General features: G+C 39.3%; 2 protein-coding genes across 2 annotated transcripts in view; one reads left to right on the forward strand and one right to left on the reverse strand.

Annotated features, from left to right (window-relative positions):
- Window positions 1–5,588: 5,588 nt before the first annotated feature.
- On the reverse strand, window positions 5,589–9,321 carry LOC118967651 (uncharacterized). The gene is made up of 4 exons (XM_073215599.1): window positions 9,256–9,321; window positions 7,720–7,828; window positions 6,813–7,538; window positions 5,589–6,423 (listed from the first exon to the last, which is right to left on the reverse strand). Exons 1-4 carry the CDS (start codon window positions 9,319–9,321, stop codon window positions 6,239–6,241), a joined length of 1,086 nt encoding a protein of 361 aa, XP_073071700.1. The 3' UTR covers window positions 5,589–6,238.
- The window catches only part of LOC108401295 (girdin-like), a 95,626-nt gene continuing 76,722 nt past the window's right edge, over window positions 7,462–26,365 (forward strand). Inside the window, 4 exon segments of the mRNA XM_073240992.1 lie at window positions 7,462–9,559; window positions 9,701–9,802; window positions 9,900–10,000; window positions 20,500–20,608. Coding sequence (XP_073097093.1) covers window positions 9,740–9,802; window positions 9,900–10,000; window positions 20,500–20,608 — 273 coding nt within the window. The 5' untranslated portion in view covers window positions 7,462–9,559; window positions 9,701–9,739.

The following is a 26,365-nucleotide window of genomic DNA, read 5'->3' on the forward strand; positions in this document are numbered from 1 at the left end:
CACTGTTATCCAGTCATTCAACAGCTAGAAATTTTCCTGAAGAAATGGAAACATTTGTCTATACAAAGACTTACACAGGATGTTCATGGTAGATTTATTTGTTACTGCCCCAAACTGTAAGCAACTCAAATGTCCATCAACAGGTGAGTGGATAAACAAGTTGTCCTAGATCCATAAAATGGAATTCTACTATGCAATGAAAAGGAATGAATCCTGATAGAGGTATCAAAATGGATGAATCTCAAAATAATTGTACTGAATGAAAAAAGCCAGTAGGGAAAAAAATGCCACTGTATGATTTCATCTTTATAGAAATCCTAGAAAATGCAAATTAACCTATAAGTGACAAAGCAGATCCATTCTTGTAGGGACCAAATGGGAGGCAAGAGGGAGGGAGGCATTGCAATGAGGCATGAGGACACTTTTGGGTGATGCATATATTCATTATTTCAGTTGTGATGATGGTATCCCATAATAGAAAGGGAGGGAGGAATCCCTGTCTTTATTAAAGATCCCTACAAATCAGAGCCATAGTCCCACTAGATTGTGGGAAATTCAATCTCATCCAGTGCCAGCCTCACCCTGAGGGTTGTGCAAGAATCTAGGAGCTACCCCCAAACCAACCCTCTTGCCCACCCCCATCCCACCCAACCGCAAAGCATGGGATCTCCCTCCCCCAGAATCAGTCCTCTGTTCCCACCCTGTGAAGTTCAGCTCCACGGTGAAGGTCACTGGTCTTATTTACCAAATAGAATTTGTGGAAGATGCTAAGAACTGACAAATTCCCAGTAACTCTGGCAAGACCTTAGCTCCCAACTGTTCCTCTCCTTCCCAAATGCTAAACCCAGATTCAGCAAATCATAGCTCAGGGGCTCCCTGCATCCTCTCTAGATTAACACACCTCTGTTTCCCCAGACCTTGAGAATTTGAACAGTGTCTAATTATCTGAGCAAGGTGAATTCTGACTGATTTCCACAATCTACCTATGAACCTCTCAGTTCCTGGCTCCCTATAGAACATTCTGAGGCTCCTCTCACTTTGCAACATCTTAATACAGGCTTAAACTAATGGGGATTGAATGATTGTTCCTCTCTTTTCACAGTCTGCATGTGATGTTCCTTCTAAGCCCAGAAACATAAGTATCCTTCCCAGGAGGAAATCAGTCTCAGCAGGGGCCTGGGGACATGCCCCCAACCTGGAATACTGTCAGGGCAGGTGAGCTCAAGGCCCAGCCCTGGCCACCTCACACCCACCTGGCCCACTCTGTCACCTGTGTCTCCACAGGCTGATTCAGCTAAAAGGCACTTTTTACTCTGGGCTACCAGAGTCTCAGAGCCAAGGGACACACTAACAGAGTTTGCCCTGAAGGACATTTCTCAGCTTTTATAATGCTTCTGAAACCAGAGCCGCTGGCATTGAGGGTCCTTTAGTGCTTGTTTTTTACAGACCCAGCTCATCACAGTCCTGGCTTGAGGTTTCTTGATGTCTGTGCTTCTGCAGCTTCCTCCACTGCACACAGAAGGCAGTTATTTCCAGTTCTTCTGGGTCTGGGGAAGGTTGTCTCAAGCCCTGGAGGAGAGAGAGATTATTAAGTCCAGGAAGGATGTGGTGCTACTCTCCCAGTGTCAGCTGATTGGAGCACTTTCTTAGGGGATCCTGCTGGGTGAGGTTCTAGCCCTAATTTAAGAGAGATCATGGAATCATGTTTGGAGAGGTCCTCTGAGTCGGAGCCCACTCATTCTGAAAGGAGAAGCACAACAGAGCAAAGGGTCTTATGTTTGTCACCACTGAATGTTCTGAGCGTGAAACCAATTAAACATTTTCTCCACCCCATATTCTGCCTCCTTTTGGATCTCACTTAATGCAAACTATCCACTGGTCTTTGGCCAACAGCCTCCACAGAGACAGGACACAGGTGCACTCTGCAGCCCTCAGCCTCACTCTCAGGTTCTCTGGCATTTAAAAGGCCTGGAGATTGGGGTGTGGGGACTGGCCCTGCCTTGGGAGGTACATCAGGATCAGTAGGATACTCACTGTGGCCATGCCATCAGGGAGGAAGACGCAGTTCCACAGGGGCCAGGCCTCAGTTTCCTCTCAGCCTTCTTTATAGTCAAGAAGTTCTGGAACTTCTAGAAAAAATATGCGCACTTCCAAATGCTTTTCACTGAGTGTATCTATTCTATATACTCTTTGAGCTTAACTGGTATAAAGTTTCCTAAACTTGAAATGAAAATGTTCATTCTATATATACATGAGCAACTTTTTTCTGAATGCATCTCCTCTGACAAGAGAAACAAAAGCAAAAATGAACTCATCAAACTAAAAAGCTTCTGTACAGCAAAGGACACCATTAACAGAACAAAAAGGCAGCCTACAGTATGGGAGCATATATTTGTAAATGACGTATCCAAAAAGGGGTTAACATCCAAAATATATAAAGAACTCACATGCCTCAACACCCAAAAAGCAAATAACCCGATTAAAAAAATGGAGGATATGAACAGCCAATTCTCCAAAGAAGAAATTCAGATGGCCAAGAGGCACATGAAAAGATGCTCCACATCACTAATTATCAGGGAAATGCAAATTAAAACCACAATGAGATATCAACTCACACCAGTTAGTATGGCCAGTATTGAAAAGACTAAGAACAACAAATGCTGGCAAGGATGCAGAGAAAGGGGAACCCTCCTACACTGCTGGTGGGAATGTAAATTAGTTCAACCATTGTGGAAAGCAATATGGAGGTTCCTCAAAAAGCTCAAAATAGAAATACCATTTGACCCAGGAATTCCACTCCTGGGAATTTACCCTAAGAATGCAGGCACCCAATTTGAAAAAGACGTTTGCACTCTTATGTTTATCACAGCAGCACTATTTACAATAGCCAAGAAATGGAAACAACCTAAGTGTCCATCAGTAGATGAATGGATAAAGAAGATGTGGTACATATACACAATGGAATATTATTCAGCCATAAGAAGAAAACAAATCCTACCATTTGCAACAACATGGATGGAGCTAGAGGGTATTATGCTCAGTGAAATAAGCCAGGCGGAGAAAGACAAGTACCAGATGATTTCACTCATGTGTGGAGTATAAGAACAAAGAAAAACTGAAGGAACAAAACAGCAGCATAATCACGGAACCCAGGAATGGACTAACAATTACCAAAGGGAAAGGGACTGGGGAGGATGGGTGGGAAGGAGGGATAAGGGCAGGGAAAAAGAAAGGGGGCATGACGATTAGCATGTATAATGTGGGGGAGGGGGCATGGAGAGGGCTGTGCAACACAGAGAAAACAAGTATTGATTCTACAGCATCTTACTATGCTGATGGACAGTGACTGAAATTGGGACTGTGGGGGGGCTTGGTGAAGGGGGGAACCTACTAAACATAATGCTCTGCATGTAATTGTAGATCAATGAAAGCAAAATTTTTAAAATGGAGATAGTAGTAACTACATCAAAGGTTTGTTGTGTTAAATGAGATGAAATACAGAAAGAGCTCACTATGTCACCAGAGATTTAGAATGCTCAGTTCATATATTCATTCACCTAACAATAGCTGCTATCATTTTTACTTAGTGAATGTGTCCCTGAGAGAGTAATCCGCAATCAAGATACTAATTAAGTCAAGTTCCTGATCCTATAAAGAGAAGATTGGAATCTACGTGAAGGTAGACATTCTGCAAACCATCAAGTGAAGCCTCTTGACCAGCCTGTCCACTATCCTTGGTGACTTCAATCTAGACAACTTCTTTCCAACTTCTACATTATATTTCATTTTGATCTCATTCAATAACCAAAGAATGTAGGAGAGTGTGCACAAGTGACTCTGTTGCTCCAAAGAACAAGGCGCAATGAGCAAGAGGCTTATTTGAGCTCAAATCCTTAAACATAGAGTTGCCATATGTCCTAGTAATTCTACTCCTAAAGTGGAAAACATTTTCCCAAAGTGTGGAAAACATATATCTACACAATAACTTGCACATAGTTGTTCATAGCAGCATTACTCACAATAACCAAAAAGTGGAAAAACCCATATGTTTATTAACTGATGAATGGGTAAATAAAGTGTGGTGTATTTATACAATGGAATGTTATCCAGTCATAAAAAGGAATGAAGAACTGACACGTGCTACAACATGGTGAATCTCAGAAACAGGCTAAGTGAAAGAAGCCCATCATAGGCCACATATTGGATGATTTCATGTGTATGAAATGTCCAGAAGGGGCAAATCCACAGAGACAGAAGTAGATTAGAATTTTCCAAGGACTAAGAAGAGGGAATGGAGAGTGACTGGCTGCCAATGGGTAGGAGGTTTCTTAGGGTGATGAAAATGTTTTAAAATTGGATTGTACACTTTAAGAGAATGAATTATATGGTCTGTGTGAATATCTCAACAGAGCTGTTATAATTAACTAGGAAAAAGAGAGAGTGATGATTGAGTTCCCGGAAAGAAGAGTATAGAAAGGAATGAAGAAACAAACAGCATGACTGACTACAGTGAGCAAGGGGAGAATAGTAGGAGCTGAAGCTAAACAAGCAGACTAGGCCCTGTGGGGATTTGTAGGACATTAGCCTGCAAGCAAGAGAAGCCACTGAAGCCACGGGAGAACTGTGGTGGAGAGTTTGATTGATGAGTTGAGAATTGTGAAGCCTGCCTAGCTTCCTTTCCACTCTTTGTGTTCTACAAAATAGTCCTTCAAATATTCCAAGAATGTAGAAGAGGGTGCAGAAGCGGCTTCTGTTGCTCCAAAGAACTAGGACTAATGAGCAAAAGGCTTTTTTGAGCTCATGATCCCTTCCTCAGCTAATGAAGTCAAATCAAACACATAGATTCCATACTGAAAACAGTATGGCAGTTCCTCAAAATATTAAAAATTAAATTATCATATAATCCAACAATGCTACTTCTAGATGTATAACCAAAATAATGAAAAGCAGGGACTCCAACAGATAGGTGTACACTTGCATTCATCTCAGCGTCATTCACAGGAGCCAAAAGACAGAAGCAACCCAACTGTGACAGATGAAGGTATAAACAAAATAGGGCACATAAACATCATGGAATATTTTCAGTCTAGGAAGCTAATCTGAGACATGCTGCAACATGAATGAATCTTGAGGACTCAATGTTAAATGAAGTAAGCCAGCCACAGAAAGACAAATGCTATCCCATTCCACTTCAATGGGATTCCGAGAGTCATCAAAATCCTGGGCAGCAGATGTGTGTTCACAAGTCCGATGGCAGGCCCAAGTGGGCCAGTTGGGATGGGAAAGCACATCCATAAGGAAAGACCCAGAGATGCCAGATGAGACAAGAGAGTTTCTTGGGACTCATACAGGAAAACCAGGAGCACCAGCTGGAGGAGGCTGCCCATCACTAACACAGACGGGAGGGAACTACTTATATGGGGTGAGGGGCACCAACTACAGGAGTGCCAGGGGTGAGGGGACAGTGACTACATGTGTGCCAGGGGCAAGAGGACACAGACTACCTATGTGCCAGGGGTGAGGGTGTTGGGGAGGAACTCGGTTCAGAGTCACAGGGAAATCAGACAGAGTGAGACATGAAACCAAAGTCAGGAAGGCAAAGTAAATTTTATTTCACTCTGTATGGGGTAACAGAGTGGGCCTGCCTAAGATTAGACAGGCAAGCTGTTTACTGTGAGGATTCTTTTTATGGGGTTTTTGGCAGGGCAGAGACATCCTTGACTGACAGTCTTTGGCTTTTGGCCTTGGTGGCCTGGTTAATTGGTAAAAAGGAGACATGGGCAGCACTCTGATGTTTGCTGTGCCTGGTCTCTGATGTTTTCTTTATCTGGGGGAGTGTCTGTGCTTGGAAGCTTCTCATCTGGGAAGCTGTTTTTCATCTGGGGAGTGTCTGGACATTCCAAGTCACTCTTGGCCCTTGAAACTTCAACTAATTGACTCTGTGAGCCCTTTCTGCCTCTCTGTTTTTATCTGCTTAACTCTTTGAGTCCCTTTTAATGGGCTTTACTGGCTTTATTCTCTCTCCACCTAGCTCATATCTGTCTTTCTGCCTAACGAGGGGACAGCCACTACCTGCATGCTGGGGTGAAGAGGCAGAGACTAGTGTCAGCCAGGGGCAAGGAGACAGACGGTGTGCTTTGCGAGCAGAGCCCCAAGGAACACGACCTTGGTCAGGAGTCTGCGTCCCAAGGAGATGATTCTGTGGATAAGGGGCCCAGGCCATCCACAAACCCGACACTTAGCTCGCAGCTCCAGGGAGGGACTCTGTGGACCGACCGTTACAAGCGGCGGTGCCCGTTCCATGGGGGACCAGAGGGTGCAGGGCAGGGAGGGAGGCCAGTGAACGGGGATGAAAAGGTTGAAGAGCTGCATGGCGACGGAGTTTGTTCACTATGTATTGCTGGATGCGACTGCACCGCACGCCTGAAAAGAGTAAAACGTTCAGTTGTATTTTACACAACTAAACTCAAAACAGGACCCACAGCGCAGCACTGAAAGCCTGAGCGCGGAGACCGTGACCTGCAGCTCCGCGCTGGCGAGCGCCAGAATTCCCCCGGTCTGGGGGCCTTATTCTCCGTAGGTCGGTGGACCTTGGGGGAGAGAGGAATAAGGGTACGGAGGGTGAAGCAGGGGCAGCCCTGGCGCCCTGAGCCTCCGCCCCGCGGGCCCCACCGCCTCTCCCCACCAAGGTGGTGCAGTTCTTCCAAACCACGGGCCCCGGGGGGCGGGCTCCAAGGGGAAGACCGATCGCAAGGGCCCCTTTCCTGTGGTCCCGCTGTCCCGCCCCTCCGACTGGCGGGTTTCAAACCCACAGGGGCCAATGAGAGCAGGTGGACGCACACAAGGCTCGGCTTCAGCTGCGAGCGCGACCTTTGAAGAAAACTGTTGCTGAGGAGCAATGGAGAGGCCGCGGCCAGCCGCCGCCGCCGCTGCGGGTGAGTCCGCGGGCCCCTGGGTCCAGTCGGCGTCGGAGTGCGGCCGGGAGGGAAGGAGCCGCCGATGGCGCACTTTCGGCGGAAGAGGCCCTGCCGCCGCGGCGTCTTCAGCCCGGAGGCGGGCCGCCAGAGCGGGTTCGTGTGCTGTGCCGCTCGCCTCCCGGCGCCTTCCCTGCGCTTGCGCGGCGGCGCCGCCGAGACCGCCTGTCACCTCTCCGGGTACGCTTGCCCGGCTTCTCCAGAAGGAAGCCAAGCGTTCCTGCGGCCCGGATTTGTCTTCAGGCAGAGCCCTGGGTCCCAGGGCTGCGCCCCCCGCGAACTCTGACAGCTGCTCCGGGGCTGGTCTGACCCTAACGCCATCGCCTCTCCGGTCCGCCCGCGCCTGGGGGCTGACGGCTAAGGGTCCTGCGTTACCTGCCCTTCGGATGCGCCCGGGGCCCCTGCTGCCTGGCAGATTCCTCCAGCTCAGATGACCTGCCCCGAAATGCACGCGGTGTTTCCACAGCTCCAGTGGGAACCACTGTGGGCTCTGCTCCGGGTCCTGGGCGCTGTCCCGGCACTCACACCATTTTAGGAGTTTTGTTTTGTTTTGTTTTGGTTTTTCTACAGAAGTTACTTATTTTGTGTAACCAAATGCCATTCTTTCCTTTTTAAGTTATTCAGATCTAAGTTAAGAAAGTAAACTTCAGCAATAGAATAGTCACTCTCTTTTTTATTTTTTAAAGGATACATAACTCAATTCATTTAAAATTCATATTGGTATATAAGGTATCGTAGTGCTCACTTTTTTCACTAGGTTTCTCTCTGAGAATGACATTAGAAAGCATTAGAATCACAAAGATCTCCCTCTTGAAGATAATGACATATGCCAAAGGATCACATTTGTTTGAAAGCTTTCAAGAATACACAAATCCAAATGTGGCAAACTAACAGTAAAAAGGAGAAAGAATTTGAGTGTGATTGTAACTGAGAAATGTAAATCATGCCTAGAAGTAGGAAAACAATAACCAAAGGTAGGATCTCCATGACAGCTACAAAAGAGCATAAAGAGGGAATATTGTCAGTAGATCCAGCGCATTGTCTAGGCAATAGGTTGTTCGGACGCAGAAATCTCTTTGGAAATGAACTGCCATCCATCTGTTTCTGACGCAAAAATCTCTTTGGAGATGAACTGCCAATTATACAAGCTATGAATCCTCCGTCCCCATAGCCAATCTGTTGGAGGTGATCAGTTTGTTCTCTTTGGTTCCTGTCCCTACTGCGACAAAGAATTGAAGGGCAGAGACACAGTAGTGAAGCAGAATGAAAGTTATTTAAATATACTCTAAGGGAGGACCAAAGCCAAGGTAGATAAAGGCAGGTTTACTTGCTTATCTGGAGTAGGACAGAGAGAGTCAAGACTTATGCTTAAAGTCTGGAAGATAGAATGGAATAGCAAAGTGACAAAGACATCACTGAAAGAGCAGAGAGACAAAGTACAGTAAATTGAGCAGTAAAAAAGTCATTTGAAAATGCACACTTCAAGGAAGGGGAGTGTGGGCAATCCCAGAGAGGAGGAGGAGCACCCAAAGCCTGGGATTGTGTCTTCTAAGGCTTTCAAGAATGGGGCAAAGGTATAGGGGTCAGGGGTGTAGGCTTGTCAGGCAGTCTCATCTCATGATTCTATCTCTGGTGAGAAACAGTATGTCATTGCCTATAGCCAGTTTTCTAGGTTATTCTGTAGGACAAACCTTTTGTTCCTCTCTAAGTTAGTGGCTACCCCAAGTACTGGGAACACATTAGTTAAGACTGCATGCCTTGCTGTAAGAGAGTCGTTGGGTGAATCTAACTTCCCAATTCTCTTTCAAAAGTGGAAATTCAGCTTTAAGATAAGTCTCTCCTGTTAATATGCTAATCTCAACATTTTTTTAGGAAAATTTATCATAACGCTTGTCCTTTGTCTCTGCCCTATCTCACCTGCATTAGAGCAAGTCTCAAGGTCAGCCCAGATTCAGAGCATGTGGAATGAACTCACATTGAAAGGGTGTGAGTCCTTTCTAGCTCTCTGGCTTAAACGGATTAACTCCCTGAGTTCTTGGTGGGCCTCACTCTTTTCATCCCATTCATATAATTAGGTAGGAGCGAGTAAGCAGACAGACCCATTCCTCCGCCTTCCCGATCTCCGCCCCCTAAGCCCTGGCAACCATCCTGGGCGCTAGCTAGGTAGGGGCCGGCCACCGCAGCAGCTGCAGCGAGCGCGCGCCCGCGCCCGCGCCCGCCGCCAAGGTCTGCTCATACAGGTATCGCTCATACAGCTTCGCTCATACAGTGGTTTTCTTACGTCACAATCCAGAGGCTTCGGCGCGGGAGGGGCGGAGAGTCGGAGGAGGGAGCAGCGCGCTCTCATTGACTGCGGTCTCCCGCTATTGGTTGGTCGGCGAGGAGCGGGGTGTCCTTCGGTTCTGCGGTTCTGAGAGCGTTTCTCCAGCCACTCCAGAGGGCGGAGGAGGAGGAGGCTAGAGCGCGGCGGTGATTTTTTACAGAGGCGCACTGAAAAGGCTGGCGGGGCTCAAGAAACTGAGGGGTTAGGAACACACGTACAAGCCCCCTCCCCTCGGGGAGGGGACGAGCCCTGCCTGTCGTTGGTAAGGGGCTGCGGGCAGGGAAGGCTCCGCGGGTCGAAGCGGTTCTATGCCCACTGGTGGCTGGAACGTTTTGAGCACGGGGGCCCCTTTGAATTCTTAGCGTGGTATCTAACGTATTTCATTGATTTCTTCCTACTTAAGCGTATTTTTGTGATAGTTCCTTTTACAAATATCCGTAAAATGGAGAACGAGATTTTTACGCCCCTTGTGGAGCAGTTCATGACCAGCCCCTTGGTCACTTGGGTAAGTGGGGTGTTATTTATCGTATTATTTTGCTGCATTATTTGTGGCTGCAGAGATGGAGGTGGGCGTTCGTATCGTGATGATCGTTCTGTTCCAGGTTAAAACGTTTGGACCTCTGGTTGAAGGAAATGGTACCAACCTGGATGATTATGTGGCTTTGGTGGATGGGGTATTCTTGAACCAGGTCATGTTCCAAATGTAAGTGTCTTTTTCTTTTCTAGATAACTTGTTTTATTGAAAAATTGCATACTGTAAACTTAGAATTTATGTTTTAAGCTCCTGATTTGGTTCTTTGGCCAGAAAAATTCAAGTGGCTCAAGAATTGGACCTTGAAAGGAGCAAGAGTCTTACATGCCCAGCCCATTTATCATAATCCAGTAATTATACTTGTTAAAATTGTGAAGCTTAAGTTTTTCATTCTGCAAACCAAGTATTGTCATTTATTGTCTTCCGTGCTGAAATCCAAACCACACTGTAACCACTTTGATTAGTAGTAAAATGAGAGAGAGAATGAGAATAGTTTCCTAAGGGGAAAATACCTTTACTGTGAAGTTATGTATATTTGATGCAGAAATGTTTCTCATTAACCTCTGTGTCTAAAAATAAATGGCTCAAATTTTGAAACTGGTGAAGTAATAACACATTTTAGAAGCGAGAATTTCAAACAGTTCTGATTGGTGAGGACTGTTGCTGCAGCAAGTAATTTAAATGTGTAAAATGACCGAAGTCACATGTGATTTATTAGATTAATATTTGTGGGATTATTTTAAGGTACTCTTAGAGCTAAGTTTGACATGCAGGTTAGTGAAATCTTGGTGACAACTAGATAATGATTTAGTAGGAAAATCTTGGTCTTTTATGCTTATGATATTGGGTTCATATTAAGTAGGAATGTGTTTTTGAGATGTAATTGAATATCAAAATCATACTGGTAGCTGGACCAGTGAAATAAAACTCCATTTTATCATTTTAGTTAGTGTAGCATACATACATTCTAAATACATCACTATAGGTTCTCAAGCTGAATATTACAGTTATGTTCAAAATAACATGTATTTAGCTTTATTTCTTTTGAATAATGCTGATAACAAGAGTAATGTAGAGCTTTCAATTTCAGGAGATAATTATCTTTTACATATGTGGGAATTTAATGCATTTTAATAATTGTTACTAGACAATAAGTCTAATAGACTACATAAATTCTGTATTTTATTGGAAATTCTTTTTTAAATTTCTTTATTTAAAAGTGAGTAGAAGTCAAATCCATAAATAATTATTTCAGAGGCAACTTCTCAGTCTGTGTGCTCAAAGAGATTTGTGTTATTTTTCATGTATGTGTCAATCCTACAAGGATGTCTTATACTACTATGTTCTCCAAAAGTGTATAGGCAGCCAAAGAAATATATTCATTGCCTAAATGTGTGTGTATATTTTTTCTTAGAAAAAAGAAATGTGGACATTAGTTATTTAAAAGGATAGTGAATACTTTTTTGCCACCTCTCCTACTGTAACTATTTTTTATCTTTGAAATATCCCACTATTTCCTCAACAAAATGGTAGAATAATTTAATTGATTTCTGTTTTAGGTCATGCATTTCAGGAAGGGTAGCCATTACAGTAGATACTCAGATCTTGTTCCTCTGTCTTTTATTTTTAGACAAAAAATTTTTAATTTGTGTGCTGAACCCTAAAAAAGCAGGTGTGTTTACAAAAATAGGAAAACAATTTTCCACTTTAATGTTTTTTATTTGAATGATTCTTTTTCCAAGAAATACTTAGGTTTTTTTGAGTCCTATTTATAGTTACGAAGGTGCTAAAAACTGACACTTTAGCTTGTTTCCACTTTGAGTACAGTTCTATATTTTTTAAAAAAGTATATGTATATTTTGAAAGTAATGATATTCCAAAATAGTGGTTGTCAGGTTGTTTTTTGAGAGGACTAGCTCCATTCCAAACCTCAAATCTGCTTCTATTTTCAGTTTCACCTCCCATTTACTTTAGAAGTTTTTTCAGTGTCCTAATTCTGTTCTCAATGACCTATATAGATTAAAGGAAAAAAGTAAGAAGTATGCTTTCGCTTTAAAAAAATTTTTTGCTAAAATATGATCAACACAAATTTAGTTTAATGAATTATTTACCTAGTAAAGCAGCAACTTATACTTTGTTTTAAAAGCTGTATTTTGCTAGTTTTGAAGTCATTAAGATTTCGGTTAAATACTTTACTCAAATTAATATTTGATTTAATGTACTCTATTAAATGGTCAGTTGAAACTGCACCCAGAAACTTAATCTAAAAGTTAGCCTTAGTCTAAGTAATTTCTAGATTACATTTGGTTAGGTATTTTGTGAGTTTTCTTCATATTTCTTATGCTTGGATTGTTGAGTTTCTTAGGTCTATGAATTTATAGTTTATATCAAATTTGGAAAATTTTTTACCACTTCTTTAAATACATGAAGAATATGTGTAATATATTAACATATATTTAATATATATTTATGTAAGAATATATAAATGTGTGTGTGTGTGTGTGTGTGTGTGTGTGTGTGTGTGTGTGTGTGTGTGTGTTGACCCCCTTCTCCCTTTTGGAAGTCCAGTTAACTGTTTATCAGGCTGCTTGATGTTTATTGATGTTCTGTTCAAAGTTTTTTTTTGCAGTCTTTTCTGCTCTGTGTCATTTTGGATAATCTTGTTATGTGTCTAAATTAATTAGTATTTTTCTCAGTAATGTTTAATCTGCTGTTAATCCCATCCACCATATTTTTCGTTTCAGACATTCTAGTTTCATCTCTAGAAATTCAGTCTTTTTTTGTATCTTCCAGTTTCATAGCTTTCATGCTCTGTCTTTTCCCCAGTTCTTGCACTTGTGTAATACAGTTACAACTGTATTAGTGTTCATGTCCACAAATTCTGTCTGTGTCATTTCTGGGTTGGCTTTGATTTCTCTTCATTATGGATTAACTTTTCTTGCTTTTTCATACCTGGTACGTTTTGATAGGATGCCAGACATTTTGAATTTTACCTTGTTGGGTGCTAGATGTTTTATGTTTCATTAAATATTGAACTTTATTCTGGACAAAATTAAGTTACTTGGAAAGAATTTAATCTTTCAAGTCCTTGCTTCTAAATTGTGTTAGGCAGTACCATCTTGTCCCACTATAGTGGCAAAACCTTTCTGAGTACACTGGCTTGTGGGAACAGGAACTGTACCTGGACCTGTGTGAGCTCTGGGTGGTCTTCCCTCTCATCCTGTTTGGTGGTGCTGTTCTGCCCTATATACTGGTAAGTATTCAGCTGAAGGCTTGTTGGATACCTTCTGCAGGTCTCAGGATCTTCTGTGCGACTCTCTCCTCGTAGGCACTCTGCCTTGTATATGACAGTCACCTTGCTGTCTCTAGAGTAGAGTCTCTAGCATCTTCTTAACTCAGACCTCTCTTCTCTTCCTGGGTTCCCTATCCCTGTTTTGTGGCCTACAAATTCTTCCAAGGCAATAAGCTGGGGCAACTGTAGGACTCATCTTGTGTGTTTCTGTCTTACTACAAATCTACTATCCTTTGTTGCCTGATGTCCATTTAAAAAATGCTTCGTATTTTTTTATTAAGGTATCATTGATACACAATCTTATGAAGGTTTCACGTGAGCAACATTGTGGTTAGTAGATTCCCCCCATTATCAAGTCACCACCACATAACCCATTACAGTCACTGTCCATCAGCAAAGTAAGATGCTATAGAGTCACTACTTGTCTTCTCTGTGCTGTACTGCCTTCCCTGTGCCCCCCTACATTATGTGTGTTAATCATAATACCTTTTAATCCCCTTCTCCCTCCCTCCCCACCTGCTTCCCTTTGGTAAGTCTCTTCTTGGAGTCTGTGAGTCTCCTGTTGTTTCGTTCCTTCAGTTTTGCTTCGTTGTTATACTCCACAAATGAGGGGAATCATTTGGTACTTGTCTCTCTACGCCTGGCTTATTTCACTGAGCATAATACCCTCTAGCTCCATCCATGTTGCAAATGATAGGATTTGTTTTCTTCTTATGGCTGAATAATATTCCATTATGTATATGTTGCACATCTTCTTTATCTATTTGTCTACTGATGGACACTTAGTTTGCTTCCACATCTTGGCTATTGTAAATAGTGCTGCGATAAACATAGGGGTGCATATGTATTTTTGAATCTTGGATCTTGTTTTCTTCAGGTAAATTCCTAGAAATTCCTGGGTCAAATGGTATTTCTGCTGTTAGTTTTTTGAGGCAGCTCCATATTGCTTTACACAATGGTTGGACTAATTTACAGTCCCACCAGCAGTGTAGGAAGGTTCCCCATTCTTTGCATCTTTACCAGCGTTTGTTTTTCCTTGTCTTTTGGATGCTGGCCACCCTGACTGGTGTGAGGTGACAGCTCACTGTGGTTTTAATTTGCATTTCCCTGATAATTAGTGATGAAAATGCTTCATGTATTTTGGCTTTTATTTTCCAGTTGTTTTAGACAGAGGGGTAAATCTGGCTCCTGTTATTCTATCTTGGCCAGAAGTGGAAATCTGTTTATATAATTACAATTACATTTTTGCTGTGCCAATCTTGTATTCCTGCTTTCAAATGTAACATAAAGTTTTATTAGAGGAGCCTTATGATAGAATTTTTTTTCATTTAAATTGTTTAGAGTCAGAGTATTTGTTAACTTAGTGACTCTGGATTTGCCTTTTTGGACACAGAATTTCAGAGTAAAGAGTTGACTTATTCATACCAGTTTACTGTCTCTGCCTTATAATTTTAGAGTCTGTTCACGAGGTGGGACCTGGATTTCATTGAGTAGCTCCTTGACTCAAAGAATCTCTGTAAGAGCTTGTGACATGACATTAGTCCTCTTTAACTGATGGGAAAGGGAAGCTATTTAGAGATCTGGAATGATGGGCCAGCTCTACTGCATGCTGCAGGGCATTTTCCTTCTTCAGTGGAATGAAATCTTTTTTCTTCAGTGCTAGTTATCAGACATAGGGCTTGGGGAGAGGGAAGTGGAAATAGTCATCTTGTTTGAGACGTCATGCAGTTCTGTAATCAACTTTGAATACTACTTGCTGTGAATTGTTTAAGGAACTTGTGACATTGTAGTTAATTTTATAATCTTAGTTTAAAAAGGACGCTGTTCATATTACCTAAGCATTGAAAATATGGATGTTAGTGTTTTAAGTACTTATTAAAATTGTTAATAGTAGCATCAGATCAATATTTGGAATTACTCCCTATGGTTCAACCCCATTAGATAGCTATGGAGATCTATACTTGAAATACTTGATAATTGTGATTCTTGTTATGGCTTTTTTTCTTTTAGAATCTTGAGTTTGAAGGGGCCTTAGGAGTCACCTTCTATGAAAATAATTTTTAATTAAGCCCTTAACACATGGTTATCCAACTTTTGCTTAAGTATTTCCTGAGAAGAAGCTTCATAAAGAATACCTAAAGAAGCCATTTATCTAAAAGAAGAAGTTGAGAAATGTTCCTTAGTTCTGTCAGTGCTTAAGCTTAAAAAGTAGATTATGTTAACTTTATGATTGTAAGAACCGATATCTAGGTTATCTTACCAAGTATGGCATTGACTCTGAATGGTCGGTCACTCTCAGGTTTTCTCATTGGGCCTGACAGTTTTTGTTTAGTTCTGTTTTGTTTGCTGCTTCTTTAAATACACACTCATGATGTTGTTATCTTATTACCATTTTTTGTGATTTACTTCCCATATATTTCTTGGATGTGCCCCTGACTCCCTGACTTTGGACTAATTTAGTATCCCCTGATTGGTTTTCTTACCTTTGGGCTTGCCGCCTTTAAAGCTGTCTTCTCATCTGTGATTGTATGAAACTTTCTAAAACATTGATTTTATCATGTCACTCCTGTCTTTAAAACGGTTCAATAGCTTTTTTCTGCCTTCAGAATAAAACACATTTAAGCATCTAGACTCCTGAAATCTAGCTGCTGCCCAAATTCATAGTTTCATCTTTGTGTAGTACCACTCCTCAGTGTATGGCCTAAAATTGAGCAAATTTATAGTTCTCAAAGACCAGCTCTATTCTTACATCTCTGTGCTTTTCTACATACTGTTCCTTTCCCTAGAACACTTGCTTTAACCGATTCCTGCTTTATCATTGCTTTTCTGCCATTCCCTGTCTCATCCTAGGCTTAGAACTCCTTGTGCTTCTATAGGATCTGTGAATACTTTGGTGATAGCATTTATCTCACTGGGTTGCACTTCTTCATATGCTTGACTCTTCTGACTAACCTATACGTTTCTTGAACCCACTTTATCTTTCATCTCTCTATTCCTAGAATAGTGTTTGACATACACTGGTAAGGTCTTGATACACTTCTGTTGAATGAATCAGTAAGAGAGAGATGACATTGGGCTTTGAGTCAGACTTGGGTTCAGTTTTCACTGTGGCACTTGTACTGTGTGACCTTAAACAATATCCCCAAATCTCAGTTCCTACATCTGTAAGATGGAGGATGGTATTTCCTTCCGGAAGTAGACAAAATCTCTTCTGAGACAGGTATAGTAACTTCTGAGACAGTCTGTTGTGTAGACCACTGTATCCCCAGTGCTAGAAAATGTCATTATTATTATTATGGGCTATACCATACCTACCTATTTATGTTTCCTCAAATAAGTCATGATCATTCACAGCTTTGTTTTGTATGATCTCTGCTGGTGTCACCTCTTTATAGCTGTGTGGTCTGTAACAAGTTACTTCTCATTTTCCTCATTTATAAAGAGTAAAAAGAGAATCACAGAGTTATGAAAATCAAATAGAATAATATGAGCACAATGCTTAGCATATAGCAAGAGTTTAATAAATATTGGTTCTTGATATCCTTGTTTTATTTCTATTATGTGGCAATTTCTTAAAATAAGACAACAATGAAGTTTGCCACACTGACAGACTCTTCCTTTCGTGGCTGGTTTCCCTGGAGTGTGTTATGCTGTTTGATAGCGTTTCACCCACTGTGGAACATCTCTCGAAGCTGGAGTCAGTCCTCTCAAACTCCGCTGCTGCTTTATCAACTCAGTTTATGTAGTAGCCTAAACCGTTTGTTGTCATTTCAACAGTCTTCACAGCATCTTCGGCAGGAATGGATAGCATCTCAAGAAACCACTTTCTTTGCTCATCCACAAGACGGAAATCCTCATCCATTCAAGTTTTACCATGAGGTTGCAGCCATTCAGTCACATTTCCTGGCTCCACTTGTAATTCTAGTTCTCTTTCTATTTTTGTGACATCTGCAGTTACTTCCTCCTCAGAGTCTTGAACCCCTCAAAGTCATCCACGAAGGCTGGAATTAACTTCTTCCAAAGTCTGTTAATATTGACATTTTGAGCTCTCTCCACGAATCACAAATGTTCTTAATGGCATCTAAAATAGTGACTACTTTCCAGGTTTTCAGTTTACTTTGGCCAGATCCATCAAAGGAATCTATCTATGGCAGCTATAGCCTTATGAAATGTATTTCTTAAATAATAAGACTTGCAAGTCAGAATTACTCCTTGATCCATGGGCTGCAGAATGGCTGTTGTGTAAGCAGACATGCAAACACATTACTCTTGTTGCACATCTCCAGCAGAGCTGTTGGGTGAGCAGGTGCGTTGCCAATGAGCAGTAATGTTTTGAAAGGAATCTTTTTTCTGAGCGGTCAGTCTCAACAATGAGCCTGACATAAACAGATACGCTGTCATCCAGGCTTTGTTGTTCCGTATATGGAGAACAGGTAGAGTAGACTTAGCATAATTCTTAAGGGCCCTAGGGTTTCAGAATGGTCAATGAACACTGGCTTGAACTTCAAGTCACCAGCTGCATTACCCCCTAACAAGAGAGCCAGCCTGTCCTTTGAAGCTTTGAAGGCAGGCTTTGACTTCTCCTTTCTAGGTATGGAAGTCCCAGGTAGCAAGTTCTTCTGATACAAGGCTGTTTTGTTTACATAGAAAATCCACTGCTCAGTGCAGCACCTTCAAGAGTTGCCTTAGCCAGATCTTCTGGATAACTTGTTGCAGCTTCTGTGTCAGCACTTGCTGCTTCACCTGCACTTAGATGTGTTTTGGAGACAGCTTCCTTCTTAAAACCTTAAGAACCAACCTCTGCTAGCTTCAAACTTTTCTTCTGCCCCTTCCTTACCTCTATTGGCCTTTATAGAACTGAAGATAGTTAGGGCCTTGCTCTGGATGAGGCTTTGGCTTTAAGGAATGTGGTGGCTGGTTTGGTCTTCTATCCAGACCACTAAACCTTTCTCCAGATCAGCAGTAAGGCTGTTCCACTTTCTTTTCATCCATGGGTTAACCAGAGTAGCGCTTTTAATATCCTTCAAGGACTCTTCCTTTGCGTTCACAACCTGGCTAACTGGCGCCAGAGGCCTAGCTTTCAGCCTGCCTCTGTTGTTGACATGCCTTCCTCGCTAAGCTTAACCATTTCTACCTTTTGATTTAAAGTGAGAGATGTGCAACTCTCCTTTCACTTGAACACTTTAGAGCCCATCGTAGGGTCATTAACTGGCCTAATTTCAATATTGTTGTGTCTTGGGGAATGGGGAGGCCTGAGAACACAAAGAGAGATGGGTATGGCCGGTTGTTACAGCAATCAGAACATGCCCACTATTTATGGATTAAGTTTGCTGTCTTATATGGGTGTGTTTCTGATACCCCAAAACAATTACAGTAGTAGCCTTAAAGATCACTGACAAAGGTCACCACAGCATATATAATAAATGCTTTTGGAAATATTGTGCTGATAGACTTGACACAGGATTGCCACAAACCTTCAACTTGTAAAATACACAGTATCTATAATAAAGCCTAGCACAGTGAAACAAGATACTCCTATGTTCTTTTTATTCCTTATTTTATTCTTTTTTTTATTAAGGTATCATTGATATACAATCACATGAGCAAAACTGTGGATACTAGATTTCCCCCATTATCAACTCCCCACCACATACCCCATTAGAGTCACTGTCCATCAGCTTAGTAAGATGCTATAGAGTCACTACATGTCTTCTCTGTACTATACTGCCTTCCCCATGGCTCCCTTACATTATGAGTGCAAATCATAATGCACCTTAATCCCCTTATCCGTATCTTCCCACCCACCATTCGTTGCTAACCGTTCTTCCATTCTTGGGTTCTGTTGAGTCAGCTGCCGTTTTTTTCCTTCAGTTTTTGCTTTGTTGTTATACTCCACAGATGAGGGAAATCATTTGATACTTGTCTTTCTCCACCTGGCTTATATTTCACTGAGCATAATACCCTCTAGCTCTATCCATGTTGTTGCAGATGGTAGGATTTCTTTTCCTCTTATGGCTGAATAATACTCAATTGTGTATATGTACCACATCTTTATCCATTTATCTATAGATGAACCCTTAAGTTGCTTCCATTTCTTGGCTATAGTAAATAGTGCTGCAGTAAACATAGGGGTGCATATGTCTTTTTGAATTTGGTGCCCTGTATTCTTAGGGTAAATTCCTGGGAGTAGAATTCTTGGTGTATTTCTGCTATTAGTTTTTTGAGGAACCTCCATACCGCTTTCCACAATGGTTTCCTTCCCCAGATTGGGAAAGTTTTCAGCAATTATTTCTTCAAAGACACTTTCCCTTTTTCTCTCTCTTCTTCTGGTACCTCTATAATGCAAATATTGTTCCATTTGGATTGGTCAAAGAGTTCTCTTAATATTCTTTAATTCCTAGAGATCCTTTTTTTGCTCTGTGCCTCAGCTCTGTATTCCTGTTCTCTGATTTATATTCCATTTATTGGCTCCTCTATACCTCACCTACTATGCTTTTAAATCCCTCCATTATTTGTTTCATTTTCATTGCCTCCCTTCTCAATTCATCCCTTTCCTCTTAAATATTTTTCTGTAGCTCCATCAGCATGCCCATGAGTTTTTTTTTTAATTCTTTTTCAGGAAGATTGGTGATTTCAGTCTCACAGAGCCCTCTTTCTGGTGTTTGAATGGTTTTGGATTGAAAAAGGTTCCAGTTTAATCAAGTGAAAAGGGAATGTCAACAAAATGGGACAAATCCAAGTCATGTACTACTTCTTAGGATGCATTAAGAACACAAGATCTCTTATCTGTTTTTCTTGACACTGATATATAACCTGAACTTGAGTCAGACACAGACTAATCAGACAAATTCAATTGAAGAATGTTCTATGAAATAACTGGCTTGTAACCTTTTTAGGGGGGGTATCATTAATGTACATGAGCAGCATTATGGTTACTGGACCCCCCCCATTATCAAGTCCCCACCACATACCCCATTACAGTCACTGTCCATCAGCATAGTAAGATGCTATAGAATCACCACTTGTCTTCTCTGTGTTGTACTGCCTTCCCCGTGCTCCCCCTCTCCCACATTATGTGTGCTTCATTATGTGGAGAGAAAATGAGAATGAAGGGTAACATCTTACTTAATGTTTCAGATTTGTTTTGTAGGTCTTAGAAATGTCAGGTACATTTATATTAATTAGAAGCACAGAATACATGTCAAAGTAATCATTTGTCCTTTTTTGGATTCTCTGTTAATACAGCTGAATGCACAAATTAAAAAATGTATTATATGGTTATTTTTTGTCATCTATAGGCTGATAGGTGTATGTCAATATAATTGTAGCTTGAAACATTTAAAAATTTTTTCTTAATTTCTTTAATTTCTTGTTTTAGTAATCCTAAATTGGAGAGTCAGAGGGTCAATAAAAAAGTCAACAATGATGCCTCACTTAGAATTCATAATCTATCCATTTTGGTGAGACAGATAAAATTTTATTACCAGGTAAGTGGTCCCTTTTTTCATCTGTTAATTTCATAATTGCTTCATATCCATATTTTTGTGATATTTAGTATCAATCACATAATATATATTAAATTCTTATTATATACCAGATCTGGTCTTTTTGCTGGGGAGAGCAGGAATAATATAGTTTATTTCTTATGCAATGTTAAAAATACAAGCAAGCACTTCATAATCATCTAATTCCACAAATAATTGATAAATTTTTAAAACCAGTTCCCAGTTTCCTGAGAATTCACATAGTGTAACATTTTGCAGCTTACTTGAATTTGCCTTTGAAAAATGTACTTTCTGTCATCCTTTTTAAAACTTAAGTTGGTTGCATATTTCAGAGTTTAAATATGAGCATTTGTAAGGCTATCAGTATGCCTCTTAGAATTGCTATAGCTGCATCACACACATTTTGATGTTATATTTTTTAAAGTGTTTATGCATTTTCTAATTTTTGTTATGATTTCTTATTTTATTTAATGTTATTTGGAAATACGCTTTTAGATTCCAAACATTTGGTATTTTTCAAGCAGTCTTTTTGGTTTTATTTTTATCAAAGAATATAGTTTGTATGGTACTGATTTTCTCTTCTCTTTTTTTAGAGGCCTCTATAGTTTTATGGTGCTGATTTTCTCTTCTCTTTTTTTAGAGGCCACTCTCAAAATTTTACCTTTCATACTTAACATAGCAAAGGCCAAAATTAATCAAGATTTTTTCTCTTTGATAGAGTAGTACTATGACCTTTAAATGCTTTAAGTCCAGTCATTCCCCTGTGACTTTTAATGAGTTCTTTTCTTATACTTTCTTTTTTTGAACTCATAAATTAGATATTGAAAGTACTATTAAATACATAAAGTCAGTGTTTCTTTAGATCAAGCTCCATGTCTTCCTTTTTTCAGCATCTCCTGGTTTTCTTATGTATCTCAGGCCTGCCTTTGTATAAGTTTCTTACTGAAGCACATCCTTAAATGTTTGTTTAGAGAGAGCTTGTTGATAGTAAAGTTTCTAAGTGTTCATTTGTCCTGAGAATGTCTTTATTTTACCCTTGTTTGTGAAAGATAATTTTACTGGGTATGCAGTTCTTTGTTAATTTCTTTTCTCTCAGTGTTTTGTAGATTTTATTCTTCTATCTCTGGATTACTTTTTGTTTTGGAGAAGTCAGCTATAAGCATAATTTTTGTTTTAAGGTTAAATTTCTTATTTATCTCCATACTAGCTGCTAATATTCTCTCTTTTAAAGGCATCTTTCCTATTCTGTTAACCTCAACTCATTCAGATATTGATATTACATGTGTATTAGATTTTCTTACTTTCTAGTTTAATAAATGTCTTCCACATTTATTAAACTTTCTTTTACACTATGAGTCTTCTGCTTCATTGAGTATTTTTTTCAGGACTTTCTCTCCACTTTGCTAATTTGCCCTTTGTGTGTCAAAGCTTCTGTTTTATTCATTGGTTAAGTTTTGACTCTGAGTAACTGTATCTTTCATTCCTAGAAGCTGTGCTTGATTCTTTTTATGTCTGCTTTTTCGTTTTGTTTATTAGTCATTCTTTTTATTCCTTCCTGTATTTCCTCAGAATTTAAACATTTTTTGTTTTGGGTTTTATACCTGATAATTCCAAAAATCTAAAATCAGATCTGTGGGGGTCTGAATCTCACCTTTATTTCTGCTTGCTGTTTCTCAAGATGATGGTGGCAGTGGTGTGTATGTATGTTTTAATTGTGAGCTCATTTTGTGTGGGAAATTTATTTGTGGGAGCACAGTTTATACTTTGTCTGGATCAAAAATGCATTGCTTCAGAGAGGATTTATTTCTTTTTGTGTAGCCTACCCAGAACCACTTTTAATTTATTTTAAGCAACTTTGTGTTATTTTAGAAGCAACACTTGTATTCTGTAGAAAAATTTTTAAAAAAGTACAAAGTCCAAACACAGTTACAGTTACAGTGCCAGGAGACTGCCACTATTAGAACCTGCGTATTTGGGCTCCTGGATCTCTTTTTCTGCGTTTCTGTATATGTAAGTTATATATTTATGTGTTGACAATTTTTTTTAAGATTGGGACTACATTATTGCAAATCATTAGGGAAACAACCCTCCTCAGTCTGTACCAAAAGCCAAGAAAAATGATGTCTTCCTTGTCTTCCTTTGCAGAGTTCAGGTTTTTTATTTTGTTTTGTTTTAGCTGAGTATTATTTTTTTACTTTGTTGAGTTCACTCATATATTTCAAAAGATTTAAAAAAAATTATCCAGCATTTTTGAATTCCTTTCTAATGTCTAGCACTTATTGTTGCCAGAAATAAAAACCTGTTAGGTTTTTTTTTAAACTTTATTTAATAGTTGCCAATATTCTGGCTTTCATTTTCCTCCAGATTATTTGAGTGAATTAGGTTTTACAGTGTTATCTTTTGTTTTTTATTGTTTTTTCATATCATATGTCTAGATAGTTTAAACAAAAGACTAGATTAAGTGGTACAGTGACTTATCTTGACAACCTTTATCAGTTTTGTCCTTATTAGAGAAAGAAGCTGGATTTTTAGTTTCATACTATTTTTAGGGAGGTGGAAATTTCCCTTAAAAATTTCAGTGAAACTTTTTTTGGGGGAAAAGTCATAACATGGATGGGTTTAGAGGGTGTTATACTCAGTGAAAAACGCCAGGTGGAGAAAGACAAATACTATACAATTTCATTTATTTGTGGAGTATAAAAACAAAGCAAAACAGAAGCAACTAAATAGCGGTAGACGCAGACACAAAGAAGGGAATAGTGGTTACCAAGGGGGAAGGGTTGGGATGGGTGGTGGGGGAGGGTGAAGGGAATAAAGGGGCACAATAATTTGCAATCACAATACAAGCTGGTCATGGGGTTGGTAGTTCAGCATGGAGAATATAGCCAATGTTTCTGTAACATCTTACTATGTTGATAAATAGTAACTGCACTAGAGAGGGTGAGGATTTAACAATATGGGTAACTTTAACCACTGTGTTGTATATCTGAAACCAACATAAGATTATATGTCAACAATACTTGAATAAAAAAAAAGGCAAAGGAATTTCTGCATCAGAATCTTAAATCCATTGTCAATACAATCTACTTCTATATTGTATACTTAATGTTTTCTTTTAACAGTTTTATTGAGATAAAATTCATATACCATAATAATAACCCCTCTTTCTTGTCCAATTCAATAGTAAATTTACAGAGTTGTGCAAGCATCAACACAACCAATTTTAGGACATTTTTATCACTGCCTAAAACATTGTATCTATTAGCAGTCACTCTCCATTTCCACCAACCCTGCATACACATCTGCCACCATCCTTACCTGCCTCTACCACCACCACCCCAGCCTTAGGCAGCTGAGCTGTTTTGTTTCTGTAGTTTTCCCTATTCTGGATATTTCATAAAAATGGAATTATACACTGGTCTTTTGTTACTGACTTCTTTCACTTCACATAATGATTTCAAGGTTCATCGATGTCGTAGAATGTGGTAGTATTTAATTCTTTTTTATTAAACTACTACTTTCTTGTTCGTCTTCTCATGCCCAAGGCAACTGTTGAAGTTATCTTTGTATTAGTCATGTTAATCTAATGAATTTATAGCTGTAAAAAAATTTGATTTGAGGAAGAGAGAATTGTGAAATCTATCAGTTCAGCAGTTTAATGAAGTGGTTCTCAATGTAAGGTGATTTTATTCCCTGGGAGGCATTTAGTAATGACTGGAGATAGTTTGGGTTGTCACACTAGAGGTACTACTGATTTAATGGATAGAAGCCAGGAATGCACCTAAGCATCTTATAGTGCACAGGACAATTCTCCATAACTATGAATTATGCAGCCCAAAATATTAGTAGTGCCAATGTTGAGAAGCCAAATGTTAATAGTGCCAAGACGATACTATTATTTTTAGCAATTTGACTTGACTGTCAACTTTGTTTTAAACAGATCTAAGTTTTTCATTAACGTTTGCTGAACGACCAAGTTATACCCTTTTCATTAATCTAAGTTTGAATAGCAGTGGACTAAGTAAAGTCTGGAAGGGATCAAATATCTTAACATTTTGTCAATTTTGTTTAAGATGTTTAAAACACAAAATATTACCAAGGGTTGAATTTTCTTTTGTACCACTACAGTTTACCATACAATCTCTAGCCTGCCTCATGCTTCAGATTCTTAGATAAAATGTTTCTGAGGTACTTCTAAAGAAATAGGTTAACCATCTCATTTACATACTTAATTGACTTATTAAAATAATGTTTTATTCTCATGTTTATTGCCCAGACACACATGGCATGGTTTAATAGATGACAGGTTTCAAGTTAACGAAGTCTAAAATATTGCTGTTCTTACCATCTCTTAAATTACCCATCTCTTGGAAAAATCCAGTTTTCTACAAAAGTCTTTCTAAAAGTATTAATAATATTTTTTTATATCTTACACATCTCTCAGAAAAAGCATTTAAGGTAAAATATTTTAATACATTTTGATATTCTGACTCACAAAAGGAAAATGAATTTGGGTCGGTTAAAATTCACAAGATATGCTTCCAATTTTTTTTTAATGAGCTGGTAAGCATCAAGGTTACCTTGCAAAAAGGATTCCCAGGGTGACAGGAAACTTGACAGAATACTCTTAAGAAGATTGTTAGTGGGGAGAATTATTTACATAATAACAAAGGGTTTTGTTTCATGAAATGTAAATTACCTAAGAACTTTGTAATATGTAAAATTACCCAGGCAATCAAAACAAATCATGAATTTGATTATCAGAGACACAGTTTACAAGTAAAAATCTTAGTCCTTTTTTTTGAACTCTGTGGAGAGCTATTGTTTGGAATGACTGCACTGGCTGCAGTTTAAATAAGGACTAAAAGCAGTATGGTAGTGTTTCAGCCACCATTAAAATAATGATCTGAATCATTTCATGGTCAAAAAGAAAGAATACTTTACAATTAGGAAATTTAAATTTATTAGGAAGCTTTTGCATGATTGATGTATCTAATATTAAAAACAAAAACCAAGTCTAGTATGATTAATCTAGTTGTCAGAAAAATGATTTCTTTAAAGTTTTTTCTTTAACATCTATAACAAGCAACATTTGCAGTAATAATAAAACTCAGTAGTCGAGGAAATGAGACCCTTTGCTCTACAACAAATGCTTTATTTTTCATCATATTTTTGACACTTTGGTCAGATGTTCTTTCCCTTAATGCTATACATTTAATTTTTTTCTATAGTCTGCTAAAATTATGGTAACAATTTTAAATCTTTTCACTAGTAGTACAAATAAAAGGACAAATACAAATAGTATGAGATGTAATTATGTTCAAAATTTTAAAATAGATTTTAAGAGTCTCAAAGGAGAGACTGTCATTCCAGTATATTGTAGAAACTTTTAAAACCCATATTTAGTACTATAGAAGTGAACTTATAGTAATAATATTTTGCTTGGTGTGTGATTCAGGAAAGGAAAATAAGCTCAGACCTTTGCTAGCAATATCATTTGACTTCTTACTGTGAAGGAAGTGTTACAGATAACTTACAGGAAGAAGGAGAAGGCTAGTTTAAGTTATCTTTGAATAGTAGTTAAATAATGTCTGTGTTTGGCACAAACATGAAATAGCCTTTCTTACAATGGTTTAGTAGCATGAGCTTTAAAACACAGAAACTTGTAATGTATATTAATAAAGTTTTTAGGTGGTCAACTAAAAATTAGAGTAATATAACATTTTTTTTATAGAGAAA

This window comes from Manis javanica, chromosome 1, assembly GCF_040802235.1.
Source record: "Manis javanica isolate MJ-LG chromosome 1, MJ_LKY, whole genome shotgun sequence".
In the NCBI taxonomy this organism is placed as follows: Eukaryota; Metazoa; Chordata; class Mammalia; order Pholidota; family Manidae; genus Manis; species Manis javanica.

Coding starts and splice junctions, on each gene's coding strand:
- LOC118967651 (XM_073215599.1), bottom strand. CDS start 9,321: ATGAGAGCGCGCTGCTCCCTCCTCCGACTCTCCGCCCCTCCCGCGCCG. Junction 7,539..7,719: donor AGAGAAACCTAGTGAAAAAA/GTGAGCACTACG, acceptor TAACTTCTGTAG/AAAAACCAAAACAAAACAAA. Junction 6,424..6,812: donor ACCTGCTCTCATTGGCCCCT/GTGGGTTTGAAA, acceptor TACTCTTTTCAG/GCGTGCGGTGCAGTCGCATC.